Genomic DNA, 23345 nt, shown 5'->3' on the forward strand with positions numbered 1-23345 from the left:
GTCCCGCAGTAATTATCGGATACCCATCTATGGGCACTCAAAATATTACCTTAGCCCCTGCAAAACACGGCGTGTATATCAAAGGAAAATTCTATAAGTCTTCTAATACCCTAAAATCAGTTTTAGATAATAAGGAGACAGACAGAGTAGTAACATATGTCGAAGAACCAATCACTTGTCTCATAAACCAAGAAATAATCCATGCGACCCAACAGAATTCTCGCTCACCCGTAATATCAGCTTGCACGCAAACTCTCGAGCCGAACGTAACTTCGAACATATTAGTGCGTGTAAAGAAAACCTTGCCGGGATCTGAAATGCTAATCCTTTCCGACACTCTGAAAACACACGGATTATCCGTCACACAAGCCATTTATACAGTCGGCTCACAACAACAATGTAACATCGAAGTCTGTAATCATTTGAATACCACTTTAGTAATCCACAAAAATCAACATATCTTGGATGTGGAAGTTTATAAACATCGCATTCTTACCGTAGCTGAGATCAATCACGCTCAATCAGTTGCGGATGAATCCCTTTTGCAATCTATAAAAAATAAAATCAATAAGGACACTCAAGAAGAAGAAATTCAGCAGAAAGTTTTGAATCTTTTAACTGAATATCATGATGTTTTTTCCACTACGGATGGAACCTTAGGAAAAACGGATGTCATCGAGCATCAAATAAGGCTAAAGGACAAACAGAAAGTAATCTATGTACCTTCGTACAGACTTCCTATGAAATTTCAGAATGAGATAACTGGGGAAGTAGGTAAAATGCTAAAGGAAGGAGTCATTAGGAAATCAAACAGCCCTTATAATTTTCCGTTAATAGTAGTACCGAAAAAAGATCAAACTTGGCGGATATGCGTCGATTTTCGTCGCTTAAATGAGGAAATAATCCCTGACCGATTCCCAGTGCCATGTACTGACGATATTTTATCTCTACTAGGTCAGAACAAATATTTTACCAGCTTGGATCTACTAAAGGGCTTCCATCAGATTCTGTTGGAAGAAGAGAGTATCCCATACACTGCCTTCAGCACAGCCAGGGGACATTATGAATTTTTGCGTATGCCTTTTGGTTTACGTTGTGCTCCTATAACTTTTACTAGAATGATAAACATTGTGTTTGGAGACTTGTTAGGAGATATCCTACATGCCTATATGGATGACCTAGTAATCTTTTCTAATACCTTAGAAGAACATCTACGTAAATTAGAGTTAGTGCTACAAAGACTAAGGCAGCATAACCTAAGGGTAAAGATAAGTAAGTGTGAATTTTTTAAAACAGAATTAGTCTATTTAGGTTTCACGGTGTCTAGTCAAGGTCTTAAAGTAGTCCATGATAAGGTATCGGCTATCCGTAACTTCCCGATACCTACAAACGTCAAGGGAATACAGCAATTTTTAGGGTGTAGCGGGTATTACAGGAGGTTCGTTAGGAACTACTCCATCATAGCCGCTCCCCTAACCGATCTTATAAAGAAGGGCGTAGATTTCATATGGTCTGAAAAACATCAACAGGCGTTCGATAAATTGAAAGATGAACTGTGTAGTTCTCCTATCTTGAAATTTCCTGACTTCGGTAAGGAATTCTTTATTGCAACAGACGCCTCAGACCTAGGAGTAGGTGGTGTATTGCTTCAACAATATGATAAACAGTTTTTCCCGATAGCTTTTTATTCACGTAAACTGAGGCCTTCCGAAAGTAAATATGCAGTAATAGACAAGGAAGGGCTCGCTATTGTTAATTCACTAGTACATTTTAAATTCATAATATACGGTTATCCCGTCAAGGTTCTCACTGATCATAAGCCCCAACCGACTTCTTTAAAGGCTTTAGTCACAGCCCTAAGCGAACTCGGTGGCACATGATCATCCAAGACTTTGGCGCGAGGATCAGGTATTTACCAGGGAAAGTAAATATCATTGCCGACACATTATCACGCAACCCCTCGTCATCTTGTACAGAGCCATTAGCTGAATTAATAGATATCTCAACCTCCACGCCCATTGTTAAAACTATATCTGAACAGGAAGATCTGGGCTGGAGTGCTGAACTATTACAGACGGAACAAAGAAAAGATCAGCAAATAGAAAGAATCATAAATGTGTTAAACGGAAATCCGAAGGAAAAGGAATATATAAAGTATAAGCAGCAGAATTATATAATCAAAGATAATATCCTGTGTCGATCCGTGACGAGAAAAACCCGCAACACACCACAGTTGAATAACAACCAGGTGGTGGTACCTATCTCACTCATACCCACTGTCTTAAAATGGTTGCATGAAAATCCACTGCATGGACACCCGGGTTTTTCCATAATGTCACAGAAAGCCAAATCTTTATTTTATTGGCATACGATGCTTACAGATATAAAAAAGCACATAGCAAATTGTCGCACTTGTCAAGAATACAAAGGGCACACGAAGACACCTGTCAGCCTAGGGGCTTACCCCGTGCCAAATCAACCCTTTGAAAGAGTACACTTAGATTTATTAACAGGATTTTACGAGTCAGACAGAGGAAATAAGCACCTCCTAGTAATCATAGATGCCTTGACTCGATATACAGAACTGATAGCGCTAAAAACAAAAACCGCAGTAGAGTGCGCTAGGAAGTTTTACGAGTGCTACATTTGTAAACATGGAATTCCACACACCATTATATCAGACTTGGGCGGGGAGTTCAATAATCATTTCCTTAACTCCTTGTGCGAATTCCTTTGCATAAAGAAAATCAATACCATGATCTATCACCCAGAGTCTAATGGGCTAGTGGAAAGGGCAAATCGTAAGGTTTTAAACATTTTAAGGGTCACCTTAGGGGGGGCAGACCCCAACTGGGACATTGCCATACCTGCAGCACTAAGCAAACTTAATCACTCACATCATGTGTCTATTAAAATGACACCGCACGAGGCACTGTACGGTATCCCAGCTAGAACACCTTTCCATGTATTAACGCCAACAACCAATTTATCAAATCCTCTAAAGGATGTTATGGATGCAAGCATAAGTCGATATAATATACTTCGTAAGAATTTAGAAGAAGCACAAATTATAATGAAAAGAAATCATGATAAAATAGCTAAGCCAACTAGAACATATGCCGTGGGCGATAAGGTACACATACAAGTATACGTACGTAAAGGACTAAATTACAAATTGACACCTAAGTTAGAAGGCCCGTTTAACATTTTAGAAACATTAACGGCCAATAGATTTAGGGTTCAAAATGTATCCCAACCCACTGATATGAGAATAGTTCCATTGGCACATATCAGAATCTAAAGAAAGGTAGATGGAGTGAGGGAAAAATGGTTGTATTTATGAAACTTGTATAATAATTTATATATATATATATATATATATATATATATATATATATATATATATATATATATATATATATATATACATATTATATATATATATCATATTTGTATGTAAACATATTCTTTAACATGAGTTATTACATATATTTTACTCATTGCAGGTTTCCAAAATGAATCTGTTATTGTTGGGAGTGATGGTGTTTGTTCAGATATCTTTGTTGTATGGAAAGAGCGCTAAGACGAAAGAAATAGTTTTTAATCATGGCACAATTATCGAAAGAACAGTAGACATTTTCATTACATCGAGTAATATAGTCATAGAAGTAGACATGCAAGCTATCTTTTTGCCTGAAGATGACGTCCTTAACTTAAAGAATGACCTGTTGAGGTTTGCCATTTCGCTTAAGGAAATGCACCAACGTTATTTTCATGCTAACTCAGAGATTTCGCTAGCTCAAACCCTAAGTGTCGCAGAAATGTTATCTTACGACTTGCAGAATAAAACCGCTGAGGCAGAAGAACTTGCTCGAGACCTGCTGATGTGGTCTGTGCGGCACAATAATCTCGAACGCCGCAACCCGCTTATTCTTGCTGGACTAAACATCTTGGGATCTGTTGTGAGTCTAGGCTTAGGAATTTCAAATCGCCTTTAGATAAATAATCAAAATAAAAGAATTGAGTTTTTGCAACACAAAACCGAATTAGCTTTGTCTGAACTTCGCAGCCAGTTATCTTCAATCAATCAAATAATGAGTTTGGTGAACGAACATTCTAGTAATATCGATCAGATTATGGAAGTTCAACATTTGCTGGCTACGTTAGCTTATTATAGTTCGAAAATAGATCATATCCGTGTCAAAATATCACATTTTATTGAGAAATCAAAGGACTATGTAGAAGCTATTACGTTAGCAACAAAGGGTGTGTTATCTCCACACCTTTTGCCTATTAAAGATCTGACGTTAACTTTGGAGAACGGACGGGAGAAACTAGGTTATATTCCTTTATTAGACGCCCATAAAGTAGAGTTCTATTATAGCCTAATATCGGTCAGCGTTGAAAATTATAGGATTATGATCACCATTCCTTTTGATTCTTCCGATGCTTGGCAATCATACAAAATAGCACCGTTTCCAACTTTCATGACGAATAACTCAAGTCCAGTAATATCCAATTTGACGGGACGTGTTCTGATTTCTCCTGATAGGAAATCATTTACAGTCATTAAAGACTTAGATAAACTCACTCACTGTTCAGAAGCCATGAATAATAAAGTTTGTACAGCTGACTCTTTTGAATTCTATCCTATATCAGTGGATTCATGTGAGTTAGGCATAGTGCTAAACGGCTCTCTCTCTCATACACGCGAAGGTTGTCTGAAGAAACTTTATCCCTTTTACAATAATAAGTTCAATTACAGAATGAATAATGGCTCCTGGATCCGATACGACAACGACGGTTTTCAAGTCGAATGCCCGGACGGGACCACCGCCCATTCACAAGTCTTTGTAGCAGCTGATGGCTGTACGGGGACATCTACAAACTACACCGTCAGAGGGGTCAACACGATAATACGTGAGAAGACGTATTTTGCGAACTATACCTGGGCGACTACAATTATCCCATCACTACCTCTCCCATACAACGCGCGGGTAGCTCATCATTTGACGCAACTGGCTGAGATGAACCACGCGTCACCGACTTATGCAGGTGGAGAAAATCTTTGTTACTACGTGCTGCTGGCCGTGTTCAGCGTGACGGCCATATTGGTTATCGCCGTCAACATCTTTGCTTGGCGTAGGCTGAGGCGTACACAGAAGGATGTTCAAGGAAACGTGTTGCCGCATCCAGATGACGTACCTGTTGCGCTTAAGGCGTATACATTTAGGGCCGCTTGAAACTGGCCATTTCACTTGGTGCCTAGGAAAATTGTCTGGAATTGTGTTGTGTGTGAAAAGCGGTCTGTACGCTGGCAAAATGTAGGACAAGAAAGACTCACGCCTTTGCATTTGAACAGTTAAAGTATCTCCCGGGCACCTAATAAAATATTATACCCCAATATATATATATTAATATACTCCTAAAAGTATTTTTCGGGCACCTAACAAAATATACCAGCCCTATATATTAATCTGTGCACACTTATACTGTTATACCATTGTACATTTATATTTATCTATTACAAAGAGTGACAAGTACTCTTTAACAATTATCCATGATCATGTTTGTGTTTCCCAGTAACCGCTATTCTTAATCAGGTTACCTATTACCATAATCTTCATGTATACATGTTAACCTTTTGATTTTTTTGGTACCTAATAATTATTATTATCAAACATGGATCTATATTTTCCATGCATTTATCTTTGTTTATGAATATGTCCAAAAAGGGTATGTAACAGAACCTTTTTATGCATTTAATCACTTGTTATGTTTATATCTAAACATATGTTACGAGCACACTCCTAAGAAACCATGTTTAAAGTAACTTTTGTTATTCAAGGCTTGAATGGTAACAGTCCGAGCCTAATGTAATAAATACATTTTAGAATTACATATCTGTAAATAAAACCCATGACCTGAGGTCATTGGCGAATTAGGAGCGTCCTACGTGACTAAATCAAATCTAGATCACGCTATGCAATGCTTGCAGTAGCCTGGTTTAAGTTTGTTTGAAAACATAATCATTTTACATTTCTGTCAACTAGTCATAACAACTTCCATGGGAAGCGGTTGACCTGTTAACCTGCGCCGGAACTTTGTAACTTCCGAGCCGGCGGACTACGTATGTTTTTATGTGAATCGCTGAGATAGCTAATGTATCGCTATCAACGTGATGCTCTAAGAAGTTAGTTCATTCCTATCGATCAAACGGAACGGTCTCCTGACCGAACTGTCTCTATTGTTATGGAGTGCAGAAATAAAGTTGTTGTACTATTATCAACTTATCCATTTGAATCATCTCCTTTACACTAAGAAGAACCATTTTACTAAGATACCACATAAGAGAGGAGAAAAGAAGGAACCAGTAATGCTTACGAACAACAGTCGTAAGAAAAGACAAACAGTCTTTCGCAAAAGCGAAATGACCAAGATATATACATAGGTGATTCTTCCCTCTGAAAGTGAAGAAAAAACCTCGCTATGTGATTCACAGAGGCATCGGAAGAGGACAGTTTCCTCATTCCATCTAGCACGATCTGCAGCAATTCTATGTCTTAGTCATGACTATTGTCATTTACCTTGAAAAATCCTCTCATTCATGTCCACTTCTGGTCAGTCTGCACGCGGACAGACTCAGAGTGGAGAGGTTTTTCAGGTCTATTTATAATAGATTATGATAGAATATCCAGATACTCTTGGAAAAGCCTTACGAAACATGCTGTGAGAAGAACGTGGACTTCTTTGTGAATCCAAACCCTCTCTAAGGCCAAAATGAGGCATTCATCCTCTCTTCCTTTGATGCCCATTTATCTTAATATCTGTTAAGAATTTATAACTAGGGGAAAAAAGACTAAAGTTTATTCCCCTTCTTTAAATTAAAGATGTCGTATATTGCTACCTCTCTTGGTTCAAGGAAAAGGAAGCAGTCTATAGGAAGCCTGTTCGTCTTCTACCTTGAATAGAGATCTATGAAGAAGACTTTCCGCAGGTTCTCACAACTCTTTTCAATAAATGTTATACATACGTTAACAGTTATTATCTTCGATCGAGAAGGTTCTCACGGACATGCAAAATCTTGCATCGAACCTCTTAAGGATCGTTACGTTCCGTGTCTGTTCCCAAATAGGTTCTCTTTTGTTAACGCGAACAGGGGCGAAAAAAGAGATTCTCGATGCTCTTTGTGATATGAGAGAGTCGTGGAATTGGCCTAAGTGATTAAAATAAATAATTTCATCCTTCCTTGTAAGTGAACCCTTTCCGATTAAATGGGTAACGAAATCAGGAACGAATCTTGCCGTTACCGAGCCTGCTGTCCGAGAGGCTACTGGACTCTTAGGTTAATAACTCGCTAAAACGAGAAAATATCTTGGATGGTGCTTCTGGTGCATTGCGCCAGGCTGGCGCTTCTGACGCTTTGCGCCAGGCTGGCGCTTCCTTCTAGTTCTTTTTAGGTTATGTGCCAGAACATCTGTGCCTTTATGGTACCCAACATCCTTCACATGTTAATTCCGTTCTTAGTAGGAAAAAAAAACTTTTATTTACGTAGTATAGTCCATTCAGGGAAACAACTTCTGCCACTAAGAGAATGTTTCCCATCCGACTCACCCATCTTCTCTTGAGCAATATCCGATTCTAAAATGGTTGTGTGCGTTTCTAGAAAGGATGAGAGAATTATATTATATCGTGCTCTGCCGTATTAGAATCCTTTATAATACTGTCACATTGTGGTAAACAGCATTAATCTAGGAAACCTTTGTAAGGATACTAGGAATTCTGTAGTTAACCTCGGTATGTGCATAAGACTTGACCATACCGTAGTCTTAAAGTGAATTCTCTACTACATTCATCTTCTCACTAAGCATGTACTCTAATAAGCCATGCTTTCGTAAGCATGAGAGCATTATATAATATAGAGTTCCGCTGCGTTAGAATCCTTTAATAATGTTACCTACGGTAAAATGTAGTAATATCTTTCTTATTGAAAGCTTCTTAGCAAAACGCAGACAATATTTTACTTATGTTTGCTTAACTATCCCCTCAATCCGAGGCTAAAACCGCGATTGTAGGGGAGAGACACGGTTAGTCATTCCATCCCGCAGGAGAGAGACATGTAACCGACCACTCATGACCGACACCTACACGGTACTGCGTTGGTCTAAGCGATAGCAGTCTCCATTAGCCGTCTGGCCTTACTCTTCCAGAGTTGCCAGCTACTCCATTCAATAAAGGTATCTAATAAAATTATTATCGAACTTCAGGAAGTTCTTATTAATGCATATTTAAGCGAAACAAGACTTCGATAAATCTAGAAGCTAAGTAGGTGTTGTCTTAACAATCCCTTTAAGTGTAGTCCTTCCTAGGAAATTCCTGGAAGGATACTGGTAATTGAGTTGCTCAGCAAAGAAGTAACTACGGTATGTGCTTATGATTTGCCGTATCGTATTCTCATACAGCAGATACTCTACTACCTTCTTTCCCTGCCGAGGCAGATAGAGAAAGGAAAAATTTTTACTATCTTCGTTCTTTTCGTTAATAGAACGATAGAAAGAGTATATATATCTCCTTAAGGAAGGAAATTAATCCAGGAACTCTTTAAATCTTCGTGATTTCCTCATAAATCGCGGAAGAGACAGAATTCCTGTTCACCTGTAGGGTTTACGGAAGGAAGTAGATATTTCCTATCCGCCATCATACCCAAACGTCAATGAGATTCTTATAAGAAAACTCCCAAAGCTCTTGCCTCTTCATAACGAGGGAAGAGCATGAATGAAGAAGAGAGTCCGCATTGAGAGGAATGCCAAACACAGGAGTCTTCTGAATAATGAAAAAATGGCTTATCTTAGTATCAGAATCCTTCTGACAAAAGCGACGGCCACCTGTGCGACATCTTGCACCTTTGCCAGGGGAAAGTTGCTCAAGTTAAAAACTCAAAGAGGAGCCTCGCGACTGACCTCTCTCTCATAAGAAGATTTGGAATATTCTGGCACCTGGCTCCTTGCGCCTGGCTCCTTGCGCCTAGCGCCTGGATAGTTCCGAGCGCCTGGAATGTTCCGCACGCTAGAAAGGAGACTCGCTCCTGGAACGTTCCGCTTGTGTGGAAGGTCCCGTGCGCCCTGATAGTTCCAAGAGCCTACTAGACCCCTTTTAGAAAGAGCCTCTTGCCCGGAAACGTTCAACACTTCGTCTCTTTGAAGGCGCCTTGCGCCAAGAAAAATTTTCTAGAACGCGGCTCGCGCTCAGTTGCTGGAACGCGGCTCGCGTTTGGTTGTAGGAACGCGGCTCGCTGCTGGCTGTTGGAATGTGGCTCACGCTAGCTTGCTGGAACGCGGCTTCCTGGCTGGCTCTTGCTCAGTGTTCTCTTAGTTTTCAGAGAACGCGCTAGATCATCCAAACTCCAAACGTATACATTCTTCGTCTTTTCACTTTTCAGATGTAAGATGAAGAGACGCACTTTTTTAAGGATGCCTTTTCAATGGCTATCCTTGGCAGTCTGGGACGCTCTACAGAACCTGCCGAGGGGATGCCTGACCGGTGGGGATTCTCTGAAACCTCCTTACGGCTTTCGACATTCCTTCTCCTCTGGGCTTGGGAGCTTGAAAGAGGTCTAGGCCTGAGAACGAGACTGAGCTGATCAGACGCAACCTCCACTGCAATGGGGAACACTAGTAATCACTTCTTACCTTTTAATAGCTCGCATTTTGAGCCACAATCCTTGTCTTCAAATTGCAATTATGAATTTGAAGTTTCTGCGAAGTAAGAAGGTGATGAGGATGCAACACTACTAGTACTGTTAATACTCTAATTGCTCGTTAGTACGAGTATCCAAAAATCTTTTAAAAGAAACGTATCTAGTTACATGCTTTACTGACTCCCTAAAGTAGGAAGTCAGTTTATTTCCTCAATCAATTCTAACACTTATTACACATATTAATGAATAAATATTAATATTTCCCTTTCTTGCAAACTATGTGAGTGTCTAACGAAAATTTCTGTAGTTACACGTCATATATTCTTCGAAATTTTCGAAGCCAAATTCATTAAAAAGTTAATAAAAGCGTATGCCGAACCAAAGACCCAGTACTTCCCTGCAAAAGACAGCCCAGAAGATCGATGGCGATGAAAAACGAAAATCAAGTCAGGAGGTAGCAACAACATATGTTGACACTACCGCGACAGAGAAAATCTGGTTCTAGAATGGGAATGGTTCCTATTCCTGCCACCCAGCGGCAGGGGGGTAGATCACCTGACCTACCTGCAGCGTGTGCCGGGAAATTCGAATTTCTGTCGGACGTCAGAGACATAAGCTAAGTATATATCTGCCGGGGAAGTTGCATGTACAAAAATATAATGTCAAAGATTAATTCAGTAATAGTTTAGTATTTTAAGGTATATTTGAAGTAGGATGTTATTTAAAGTATACATATGGTATTTGAACTTTCAAGACAGGCAGTTATAAGCATTTTTAGAGAGGGTTCTAAGTATTTGTGGATTTTAACTACTCCAGGATGGGTCTGATATGTATCTCCCGCGAATATGGGGGGTCCACTGTACCCTAATATTATTCTCCTTGTTTTAACCATTTTTTTTTCTATTTGGTAATTTATTAATCTCTTCTTATGTATTTCTAATGAACACCTTCATATTCTTTGGAAGCTTGAATTTCAAGTCAGTGACCCCTGTGGTGGGTTTGTTCCATACTAGGATAAGTTTCTGAATAATAATAATTCACAAAGAGGAAAAAAATGAAGGCACTTACTTTCAGAGGACAGCCACCTGTGTGTATCTGACTCATGAGAGTTGAATGAGGGTCAGAAAGTGCTGGGCTGGCAAAGCTAGGTGGTGGTGGTGGGGGTCTACCCCCAGGTGGTGGGGGAGGCATACCCCCAGGTGGTGGTGGGGGTTTACCCCCTGGTGGTGGTGGAGGCATACCCCCAGGTGGTGGTGGTGGTATACCACCAGGTGGTGATGGTGGTATATCCCCAGGTGGTGGCAGTGGAGGACGAGGTACAGTACCAGGAGGAGGTGGCGCCACTCTGAGTGATGGGCCCATTTTGGCAAGAGTCGGAATGGGTGGTGCTGCCATAGGTAAATAGCCATAAGCCTCCGAGGCTGGAAGTGGTGGAAGGGGACTCTTCTTAGACCCTGCAACAACAAAAATAAAAGAATTCTGGCAGTGTACTATGAGGCTGGTATGAGGTGTGTTCTTATGTGGGAAAGTTAAATATTTCAGTACATACAATTGTATATTACGATAATAACCTTCTTGCATGCTTGCTTTATTTTTTATTACTACAGGTAGTCCCTGGTTATTGGCGGACTCAAACTGGCGATTTATAGCGCCATAACAGCCGAGTTTCGGTTATGGGCGCCATAAGGTGCCGATAATAGAGTTACGGTGCCATAACATACTAACAGAGGCGCCATTAATTGAAACTTGGCATCAGAAGCGCTGTAAATCACAGAGAATGGAACCCCGTCGATAACTGGGGACTGCTGCCTGTAATGCACTACACAACTTAAACCTTTTTCCTATAACCATCTTTGGTGTTTACCTCAGGTTTATGTTTCTGTGATGTAATGTAAGTGGTAATGGAGGAAAGAAGCAAAAGGGAAGGAGGGAGAGTGTATACCTTATTCAAATCACAAACCTACCACTTTTTAAAGATGTTAGTTTCAGATGTAAAACAGTCAGGTTGTGATGGATGCATGTGATCTGATATTAGTGGTTGTAGGTTTAGCTGCTACATCAGAATCTTCATATCCAATTATGCCTACAAGGGCAGGGTTTAATATCATGCAACATTTAACCAACTGTATACAGAAAACCTTGTTTCAAAGAAAATTGTAGGACTATACAATATTTTTAAAGGGTCTCTATAGGACTTCTTGAGTTACACAGAAGATTATTTCTTTGGTGGCATACAGTGGTCAAGAAAAACCCACTACAAATTTTTGTACCTGGGTTTTTTATTTTTAACACAGGTATTCTCCTACTTACGATGGGGTTAGGTTCCAAAAAACCTACTGTTTATAAGAAAAATCTTACCTCGAATATAGCCTAGCCTACACTAGGGTAATCAGTACCATCTTTACATACACGGTAAGCCTAGCCTACACTACACGGTATACTTCATACATATGTATACGGTATAGTAATTATTAATTTCAGCTAATTCTCTCGGTTCAGTGCATATTGGCTTATGATAATTCACTACAAAGAGAAATTAACAAGTTTGCCTAGCATATAGGCTACTATGGTATATCGTATACATAAGAATACAGTAGCCTAACCTACAGTAAACTCTATACTACATATACGGTATAGTAATTTATTTATTAATCATATAAGCCAATTCTGGAGGTTCAATGCATTCTGACTATGATATATAAGTAGTAAAAAATAAGAAATTGGGCACGAAACTAGAATAATTAGGACTGACATCGACATAATTGACTGATGTCAGGCTGCTGATGGCTAAGTATAATTATAAAATAAAAACATAACAAATATGCATCTTTTCCATGAATCTTTTAAAAAGTTATACGTTACTTCCCTGTATCCAATAACATTGTACGTATTCTCACACTATTGTATCATAAAATACTAACAAAGCAGTCAATGTTTTGGTTTGGAAATCAGCTGATGGTGAGTACGAGTTTATTTCGCCGTATTTAACTCAATTGACAGAATTTTCTTGCTTCTAGTTAGCATAAATGAATATCTAGATACTTTGCTTATATGAGACAAGGTCATTTTTCATTATACGAAGTGTTTTTAAGTCGTTGTGAAATAAATTATTTATTTCGTTAACAGATTGTGTTGTGGCATGTTTATTGCGTAAAAAAATTACGTGATTCCGTTCGCTATTTTCACTTTATTTCATCGTAAAATGAGCTTTACGTTATTTATCTTTTATCAGCGTGAAAACAACAGTAAAATGTGTTCTTTCAAGCCCAGAAGTTTTGATTAAAATGATTCTCTCAATTTTATTATTTTCATCTACGGTTGTGATTGAGGGCATAAGTTTACGGGAGTTTTATTCTTATTGCCGACGCATGACAATAATTATAAGCAGCTTGGACAGTTTTCTCAGCTTCGGTTACAACTTGGTTTAAATTTAACAATAGGCAGTCCCCGGGTTACAATGGGGGTTCCGTTTTTGAGACATGTTGTAACCTGAAAATCGTCGTAAGCCGGAATATTATAAAAAAATCCTAAGAAATCCTTACTTTTAATGCTTTGGAAGCATTCAAAACTAAGTAAAATGATATTGTTAAGATACAATAAAGTTTTGTACATACTTACCTGGCAGATATATACTTAGCTATAGACTCGGTCGTCCCGACAGAATTTCAAAACTAGCGGCACACGCGACAGGTAGGTCAGGTGATCCACCATTCCCGCCGCTGGGTGGCGGGGTCTGGAACCATTCCCGTTTTCTAAGCCATAATTTCTCTTCCACCTGTCTCCTGAGGGGAGGATGGGTGGGCCATTAATCGTATATATCTGCCAGGTAAGTATGTACAAAACTTTATTGTATCTTAACAATATCATTTTTGTACATGAAAACTTACCCAGCAGATATATACTTAGCTGATTGGCACCCTTGGTGGCGGGTAAGAGACAGCTAAAAACAAAATAATAATACTTAAACTAAATACATTAAAAAACAGGGAAAAAACAACATATGTTCTTGGATAAAATAATCCATGGTTCCTACCTGATTGGGCTGAAGACTTCATGACTACTGTCGATGAGTCTGCCTGCCTCAAGAGTTTCAGCGAGGTATGGACCTATGGCTGAATAACTCTTTGGATCGTGTCAATGGGGCTAAGCCGCTTACGCGACAGAGCCTATTCTGGATCGTACCAATGGGGGCTGACCCACTTACATGGTAGAGCCTTGACCTTTTGTCATATCAATGGAGACTCGCCCTCTTACATGACAGAGTTAACGTTACTATAAGTAATCACAAGGAGCACTGAAGCCAATCCCGATCACCTGACCATGTTAGTACTGTTATAATCTATGAATTGCAAGAGGGTTCCCTATTCCCTCTGACCATCAACCAATAAAAACAACCACCAATAAAAGATAAATTAAACACTAAAGTAAATTACGAAGGATTAGCCTCAGCCCCTTCTCCCAGCACAGAATTCGCCGAAACATACGCTCCCAGAGCAAAACACTTTTCGTACGAAATTTTTACGTCTCTTAGGTAATTCGAGGCAAACACAGAATTACATCTCCAAAACGTAGACTCTATAAGTGCCTGCAGAGACCATGTTTTGTGAAATGCCATTGACGTAGCTATGGCTCTCACTTCATGCGCTCTTACTCTGAGAACCTTGAGGTGCTCTTCATCGCACGTAAGGTGAGCTTCCTTTATTACATCCTTTATGAAGAATGTAAGGGCATTCTTTGAAATCGATCTTTTCGGATCTCTTACAGAGCACCAAAGACTTTCTTCTGTACCTCCTAGCAACGTTTTCTTCTTCAGGTAGAACTTGAGTGCCCTGACTGGACACAAAGTCCTCTCTAGTTCTCTTCCTGTTAGTGAAGAGAGTCCTCTTATCTCAAAGCTTCTTGGCCAAGGCTTTGAGGGATTTTCATTCTTTGCTAGAAAAAGTGGTTTAAAGGAGCAAATTGCTGAATCCTTCTTAAAACCCACTTTACCTTCCAAAGCTTGCAACTCGCTAATTCTCTTAGCTGTCGCTAATGCAAAGAGGAATAAGGACTTTCTAGTTAAGTCTCTAAAAGAAGCTGTGTGAGACGGTACAAATTTTTCCGACATTAGGAACTTGAGGACCACATCCAAGTTCCAGCTAGGTTTCTTGATTATATGGTCTTTCGCGTATGTTTTGAAGACCTTATAAGGTCATGGAGATCTTTATTATTGGTCAGATCTAGTCCTCTATGTCGAAAGACTGAGGCCAAAATACTTCTGTAACCTTTCACTGTTGATACTGCCAGGTTACAGTCTTTTTTCAAATATAAAAGAAAATCTGCGATTTCAGTTACAGAGGTACTGGAAGAGGATATTTTCTTCCTCTTACACCATCTTCTAAACAACTCCCACTTCGACTGATATACCCTAGAGGTGGAGACTCTTCTGGCTCTTGCAATAGCCTTCGCCACTTCACGTGAAAAGCCCCTTGCTCTGACAAGTCCTTCAACAGTCTGAAGGCGGTCAGACTTAGAGCGGGGAGGTTTTTGTGAAACCTGTCGAAGTGGGGTTGTTTGAGAAGATCGTTCCTTAGTGGAAGCGATCTTGGAAAATCTACTAACCACTCCAGCACCTCTGTGAACCAATTGAGAGCTGGCCAGAAGGGAGCGATGAGGGTCATTCTTGTTCCTTCCGAGCAAGCGAACTTCCTCAATACTTCCCCTACTATCTTGAAAGGAGGGAAGGCGTATGTGTCCAAGCCTGTCCAATCTAGCAGAAAGCTGTCTACTGCTACTGCTTGTGGATCCGAGATCGGGGAGCAATAGTTCTCTAATCTGTGATTCTTGTTGGTCGCGAACAGGTCTATATTGGGCCTTCCCCACAGATGCCATAGTTGTTGGCAAATCTGAGGATTGAGAGTCCATTCCGTGGGTAGGACTTGGTCTTTTCTACTCAACAGATCTGCCCGGACATTTCTCTCTCCCTGCACAAACCTTGTGAGAAGAGAGATCTTCCTTTCCTGAGCCCAAATCAGCAGATCCTTTGCTGATTTGTACAGGGAAAAGGAATGCGTCCCCCCTTGTTTCTTTAAATATGCGAGGGCTGTTGTGTTGTCCGAGTGGATTTGAATCCCCAGACCTGAGACCTGCTCCTCGAAATGAACTAAAACTAGATGAATGGCTGTTAGTTCTTTCTTGTTTATGTGCCAGGACACTTGTTCTCCTTCCCAAGTGCCTGACACTTCTTCCGAACCTAGGGTCGCTCCCCACCCTGAATCTGAGGCGTCTGCAAATAACGCTAAGCGAGGGTTCTGTAGGTGAAGGGAGATTCCCTTGCTTAGTTTCTGTGGATCTAACCACCAGCGGATATTCTCCTTGATTCCTTTCGAGATCGGAAAGGTTTCTCCCAGATTGTTGGACTTCCAATCCCATCTCTCCTTCAGATAAAATTGAAGGGGTCGTAGGTGTAGTCTTCCTAAGGAAACGAACTGTTCCATCGAGGAGAGGGTCCCCAGTAAGCTCATCCATTCCCTCGCGGAACAATGTTCTTTCCTTAAGAAGACTGCCACCTTTTCTAAGCAGCGTTCTCTCCTTTCCTGCGAAGGATACGCTAGAAAATCCCGAGAATCCATCTGAATCCCCAGATAGACAATACTTTGCTGGGGAGTCAGCATGGATTTCTTGCGATTGACTAAAAGTCCCAGGGACTTTGTCAAATTTAGAGTAAATAAAAGGTCCTCCAGACATTTTTTCTCCGATTGGGCTCTTATTAGCCAATCGTCCAGATATAATGAGATCTTATCATAAGACAAATGATCATAACTTGAACACTTTCTGTAGTTTTATCACGAAAAGTGCATTTTATGATGAAATTGACAAAAATAAAATAAAAGGAATTTGTGGATATTTCTCACAGAAAATATTGCACATAGGCAAATTTCCTGCGAATAATGGAAGCATATGTTCCAGAGAGAAATCCGTGAATGTATGAGTCCACAAATCCAGAGAACGCAAATACAGGGGTCCCACTGTTAGGCGGTGAAATCAGAGGCACATGATATGGAGGCAGATGTTCCTAAAGGGCAGGAAAACTACACATATTCAAGAGAAGACACGCAATGAGTGATTATTTATGAACACAATTATTGGATCAAATAGTCCAGTAGTAGGAGAATGACTAGCTTGACTCTAACTGCCCTATACACAGTTACAATTTCACAATTTAAGAAGGGTGGTAGTTCATGAAATCCAACTTGTCAAGATCTGACTAGAGAAAATTCAAAGCCTCTACAACAGACTCTATGGCTTCATTTTGAACTAGTTTAATGGCTTTAACAACGTTGCTCTTAAGAAGAACCATGACACCATAATCTACAATGGGAAAAGTTCCTTAGTAGAGTAATATTCAATTATTTATCTATCAGCACCCTAAATAGTAAGAGAAATTCTTATAATCAAATTTAATTTGTTTTCTTTTTCTTTTACTATCATCTGTAACTACCTCAATTTAAATAAAGTCAAAACACATATTCTGTAATGTTTAATCTTCAAGAGTAAACAGCATATTTCCCAGCATCGAAGATTGATTTAGAGTATAATAAATCTTAAAAATTCCATGTATCCTAGAGACTACAAGCTACATTTTTCTTTGGCCTATCCTAACCCCAGAAGGAGGTTATCTTTGCTGGACAGTAAGCAAGAGCTCCAGTACATGAATGAATAAACAGCATACACTATACTTATTTAAAATAGTAAATAAAAGCATATAAATTATAATGATTTAAAATCTTGATTTTTATGATGAAATAAATTTTTTAGGAGGACTGTGAGAGAGAGATGGCTGGAAAGGGGGAACATAGAAGGAAGACAGGGTAACAGAGTGGAAAATATCTGGGCAGACATGAGAGAAATAGTTGTGGAGGAAGCAGTGGAACTGGTGGGAAGAACAAGCGTATATGAAACGTCAAGCGGAGAAAAGTGGTGGTGGAATGGAGAGTTTCAAGAATCAATTTAAAAGAAAATCAAAAGCACTTCAGGACTAGAAAGTAAGGCATGCACAAGGTGCAGAGGAATGGTACAGAGAAGAGGAAAGAGATGCAACAGGGAGGATAGGTATGGCTATTGGAAGTACAGCAGAGCAGCTGAACTTCAAACTTGAGGAAAAGGCAGAGGCAGGTTTTGGGTAAATTGGGTGTCATCAAGGATGAAGATGGAAAGATACTGCATAGGGATGAAAACATGAAGAAGAGACGGAGAGTATTTTGAACAACATCTAAAATACTGAAAATGAGAGTGGAGATTGGGGAAGCACAGAGGGTAGAGGGACCAGTGATGGAGATACAGGATACAGAAGTGAAGAGAGAATTAAGTAAAATGGAGAATGGTAAAGCACCTGGTCCATCAGTTCCAAAATGAAATGATCAAATTACTAGGTACAGAGGGGGAGAAATGGATGCTGGATTTGTTAACAGCTATATAGGAAGAGGAAGTACTAATGCCAAGGGACGGGAGGAGAGTCTAATGATATGCATATACTATATACAAGCAGAAGGGAGATGTGATGGATTGTGGTAACTACAGGGGAATTAAACTAACAGAGCATGGATTCAAAGTTTTAGAGAGGATACTGGACAAGAGATTACGAGAGACTGTAGAGATCGGCAAACAGCAGTATGAATTTATGAGAGGAAGAGGAATGGTGGATGCCCTCTTCATAGTAAGAGAGCTAAAAGAAAAGAGGCTAGAGGGGAAACCAGGAACTCTATTGGGCATTTATATACCTAGAGAGAGCATAAAATAGAATCCCAAGAGAAGTGATGCTTTGGTGTTTGAGAATAGTCCTAGAAAAGTTGGTTAGGCTGGTAGAGATGATATATCAAAGAATGAGCATAAAAGTAATAACAGTAGCTGGGGAAACATACAACTTTGAAGTTAGTGTTGGATTACACCATGGGTCAGCATTAAGCCCATTTTTGTTTGTGCTGGTCATGGATGTGTTAAATAAAGAAATTAGGAATGAAGAGCTGTGGGAGTTGTTTTGCATCGACGATCTGGTGATTACTGCCGAAAATGAAGATCTACAGAGCAGGGTTGGAGAGTGGCAGCCAAGAGGGGTGTTAGGCTGAAGTTGACAGTAGGATAAGAGCTGCGTGGGGGAAGTGGAGAGAGGTAGCAGGAGTAGCATGTGATAAGAAAATGCCAATCAAGTTAAAACTTACGATCTATAGCATAGTGATAAAACCAGTGTTAATGTATGGATATAAAAACACGGGCTCTAAGAAGAAAAGAGGAGGTAATGCTTGAGAGAACAGAGATGAGGATACTGAGGTGGATTATGGGAATATCACTGCCTGAGAGATTGGGAAATAGTGAAATAAGAAGAAGGGCAGGATTAGTAAAGATTACAGAGGTGATAGGAGTCACAATTGAGATGGTATGTGCATGTGTTGAGGATGGATGACGAGGAGAGAGTGAAGAGGGCTGGGGAGGAACCTGTTAGAGGAAGAAGATTGAGAGGGAGACAGAGAATTAGATGGTAAGATAAAGCGAACGAAGACATGGAGAGAAGAGACTTGGTGGAGGATGATGCCTTTGAAAGAAGGCAGTGGAGAAGGAGCATCAGGCAATCGACCCATTAATGTTGGGATAACGGTGGGAAAGAAGATGATCCAAGTTCCATAAAAGTGGCTTTTGCAGAACATTCCGCACCTTCCGCATTTCCAGCCGAAATGAGCAAGCAGCTTTGCATGAGTCAACATCGTTCGAAATATCCAAGACAGTATGCCTTAAAACAGAAGCCAACAAGGATTTATAGCCTTTGATGGAGGCAACAAACTAACCTTTTGCATATCTCAAGAACTGCAGAAACTTTATTACATTATCAATGCTGGTGGCCATGAAATGCCCTTGGACCTGCACCAAGGTCTATATAGCTCAAGTCTGATATAATATACAAGTGGAGTTTCTCCTTGCAGCAAGGATAGAGTCGCTAGACGTCTTTGAAAAGTCTCCAGAGCTGTGGAGCTTGTAAAGTTTTCCTGCAGTTTGACAAGGCATGTTTATGGTACATATATGTCCTTTCGTAATGAAGCCTACCTGTCCCTACCTGTCAAAGCAGATTTGTTTTAGAAGGTCTGTGAAACAATGTTCCCTTGGCCACCAAGGTGCAATTAGAATCATGGTGCTGTTCCAGGACTCCATCAACTTCTTGAGCAACTCCTTCCACAGTGGAAACAGAGGGAAGGCCTATATGAATAGGTTTGTCCAATCTACAGCCACAGCATCTATTACCCAGAACTGGTGAGATGTACAGCTGGAGATGATGATTCTGCTTCGTTGTGAAGAGACCAATTAAAACGTTGGTTGAACTCTCTCTAATTTGTCTTGCAAACTGAAGGGTTAAAAGTTAATTTGTGAGAGAGTACCTGTCTTAAACAACTTAGCATGGCCACTAGAACTTCACTAGACCGGGGACAAACTGGGGCATTAGGAGAATATTCCTCTCCTCTGTCCAGAGAAGTAAATCCATGGCGATGGCTACCAAGGTTTCTGACTGTGGCTCCTTGTCTCTTAGATAAGCCATGTGAGTCTGTGCCAGTGCTTATTCAAGCGTAACTCAAGCAGTCTCTTCTACAGTCGAACATCCAGGACTAACTTCTCCAGAGAAGACAAGACCTATGAGAGAGCCAAGATTTGGCAGGCATGCTTTTGAGGAGGAGGATTCTCTTGCAATTGATAACAGATTATTTGATTGAGCACATGTTGGTAAAACCTCGAAAAGAACTGAGTTGATCACCATGTCCAGGTAGGTCACTCTTTGTGTCAGTTCCAGAGAAGATATTGTGACATTTATAAGTAAGCCCTTGCGCTGTCAATAAGCCTAGTGCTAGCTCTCTTGTGCTCAGGCAATCCTCCTGGACTTTAGAATGATAATCCAATTGATTGTCCAGGTACAGATGTATCTTTACTCCTAATAAGTGAAGCCATTTTGCAAAGGGGGATAGTACCCTGGTTAAAACTCGAAGTGTGGAATTTTGCTTGAAAAAGAGTTCAAAATTAGTGAATGGGGAAATGAAAGTACACATCTTTCATGAAATGAATCGTGGTTTTTTGGCTCAGAAGACAAGCACTGGGGCAGCTCAGGCCATTCAGTGTTTATACACTAAAAATTCAGTAATGCCAATATCAATTATGTATACTAAAAAAAAAAGACAACTAGTTTATAAGACATGCACTATAGCTTTAAAAGAAGACCAGCTTTGATAATAAATCAAAAAAATGTCCTGACATCACACATCAACCCTTCGCTAAGGACCTCGGGAAAGATGAACATGCCACTCCCACCTAGACAAATCTTTCATGCCCACCATAAACATCGTTGCCCCTTACTCTAAGACTAAGAACATGGAGGCTGACTTCATGGAAAAAAGGGACAACTGAACATAGAGGCTGAGTTTGGATATATCCAGGACAGGCCTTCAACCTCCCGTGGCCTTTGGAACTAGGCATACTTCTGTTGTAAAATCCTGGCAACATACCTGGTACCTCCTCTTTTGCTGCCTTCTCTAACAGAGAAGAGACTTTCTGACTCAACACCTTTCTCTTCTCAAGGCTGCCTCTGTATGACTGAAAGGTTATGGGGTAGTTTGAAAGGCATGCAATAACCTTCCAAAAGTATTTTCTATACCAATGCACCTGCCTCTTACGGAACTATTCTTTTTTAGGCTTAAGATTCTTGCTGTTAGCAGATGAGTTAAAACATCCCTCCCTTTGTAGAACAAGATCTGGAATCTTGCTACCAAAAGGACACTTTCTTCCTTCCTGAACTTGAAAAGGAAGACCTGAAAAAGAGGTAGTATATCCCAGGGAGTGTTTAAAGTCAGAAGAAGAGACAGGAAGCTTCCATTTAGAGGCCTGGGACTGGCGGATAAGCTTTATTTTCAATTTTCTCAGTCTCTGCAGCTATAAACAAAGACAGCTTGTAGTCTATTATTTTCCCAAAGGAATGAACTAACAGACAACTTGAGAGACTTAAGGGCAAATGTAAGACAAACTTAGCCTTTGGTTGGGAAAGACAGTTCATAAATACTGTGGCTTTGCTGAAGCCAAAATGGGGCAACAAAATAGGAGACTTGGCATAAACACTTAGTATCTGAGGACTCAATATTCATAAGAGACAGTTCCAGGACCAAAGGCAACACTCGGTACAGATTGCGATCAGTTACCTGGCTCAGACAAATCACTAGAATAACCATAAGCTAACTGGGTCAAACACAAATGTCTAAATCTTGTCACCCTACCGTGCCTGTCCTTAAGTGTGCACGATCTACATTCATTCAAGGAGAACTGAGAAGCAAAGGCACACGCAGTAGCCCAAGGAAAGAGGGGACACTGTCCCTACCATTGCATTAGACACATTTAATGCAAAAGACTCAAATTTGTTACACAAAAATGCAGTTCTAGATTCAAGTGAATCAATAGCTGACGTCATTAAATCTAATCTACTACCCTAAGGTGACTGGGTGTAGAAAGAATGTATAGACTTATCTATCTTTTTGACCAGATTGTTAATTCTCAAGAAGACCTACATCTAAGACTAGCTATTCCCTTTACTCTCTAAGTCTGTCCTCTCTTCTAATTCAACAATTTACCATCCTCTATATCTCTTCTAAAGGCCAATCTGTTCTCTTTACTCTCTTTCTAAGTCTGCCCTCTCTTCTAATTCAACAATTTACCATCCTCTTTATCTCTTCTAAAGACCAATCCTTGCAATGATCACAGTGTTCATCTGAATCACAATTTACCCCTTGATGATCAATGCATATCTCGTGAATATGGTACTTCAATTAACCCAATCTGGTCTTACAACCACTTGCCTTACAAAATCTAACAGATTTCAATATGGAAAGATTGAGAAGATGCCATATTGTAAAAAACAAACCAGAATCCAGATGATCCAATGTGTTAACCAAGAAAACAAAACAAAATTCAGAGCAATTGTGTAACAACCTGCCAATGTCATCAAAAAGAAAAGAATGGGAACCAAAGCCATTGCTGTCCTACCCCGCCCTCCAAAAAGTGGGGGCTAACTACGTATTGGAAGCATTCATTAATGACCGTTTCACTTTTAATACTAGCTGAACCTCTACTAAAGTAGTCACAGACAAAGCAAATGATAGAGAGTAATTTTCACCTAAAGAATAGTTAATAAAGACAGTACAAGTCACAAAATTCATTATATCTTACTATAATAAGACTATTGTAATTAAACATTTTCATGTTACGTTTAACAAATGGTAACAATGTGCAAAATTCTAAAGTTTTGAAAATTTGAATGATATTCCTCATCCATAATATCTCTGTTGAGTGGATTTTAATCTTTATTCTAATTTTATTTTGTCTGATTTCAGCTGTCATGTTTGTGTGGTGTTTTAACAAAGTGTAACTGTGCAATAAAATGTAATCTGTACTTCTTATGTTTTCCTACTACGGGTGCAGGAGTCGATGATGCGGATTTCGCATTGATGGAATTATCGGATATTGAAATAGAGAGAGAGAGAGAGAGAGAGAGAGAGAGAGAGAGAGAGAGAGAGAGAGAGAGAGAGAGAGAGAGAGAGAGAGAGAGAATTACAAGGATTGGGTTGTCTCTTAACCCTCTTACGCCGAAGCC

At 39.9% G+C, this 23345-nt stretch overlaps 1 protein-coding gene across 6 annotated transcripts in view; it reads right to left on the reverse strand.

Annotated features, from left to right (window-relative positions):
- The window catches only part of LOC135205053 (actin nucleation-promoting factor WASL-like), a 250054-nt gene that overhangs the window by 28201 nt on the left and 198508 nt on the right, over positions 1 to 23345 (reverse strand). For all 6 annotated transcript variants that reach the window (XM_064235319.1, XM_064235321.1, XM_064235324.1 and 3 more), the window contains one exon: positions 10766 to 11151. In XM_064235319.1, coding sequence (XP_064091389.1) covers positions 10766 to 11151 — 386 coding nt within the window. The remainder of the gene's footprint in view (positions 1 to 10765; positions 11152 to 23345) is intronic.

The sequence above is a fragment of the Macrobrachium nipponense genome, chromosome 48 (genome assembly GCF_015104395.2).
Source record: "Macrobrachium nipponense isolate FS-2020 chromosome 48, ASM1510439v2, whole genome shotgun sequence".
Lineage (NCBI taxonomy): Eukaryota > Metazoa > Arthropoda > Malacostraca > Decapoda > Palaemonidae > Macrobrachium > Macrobrachium nipponense.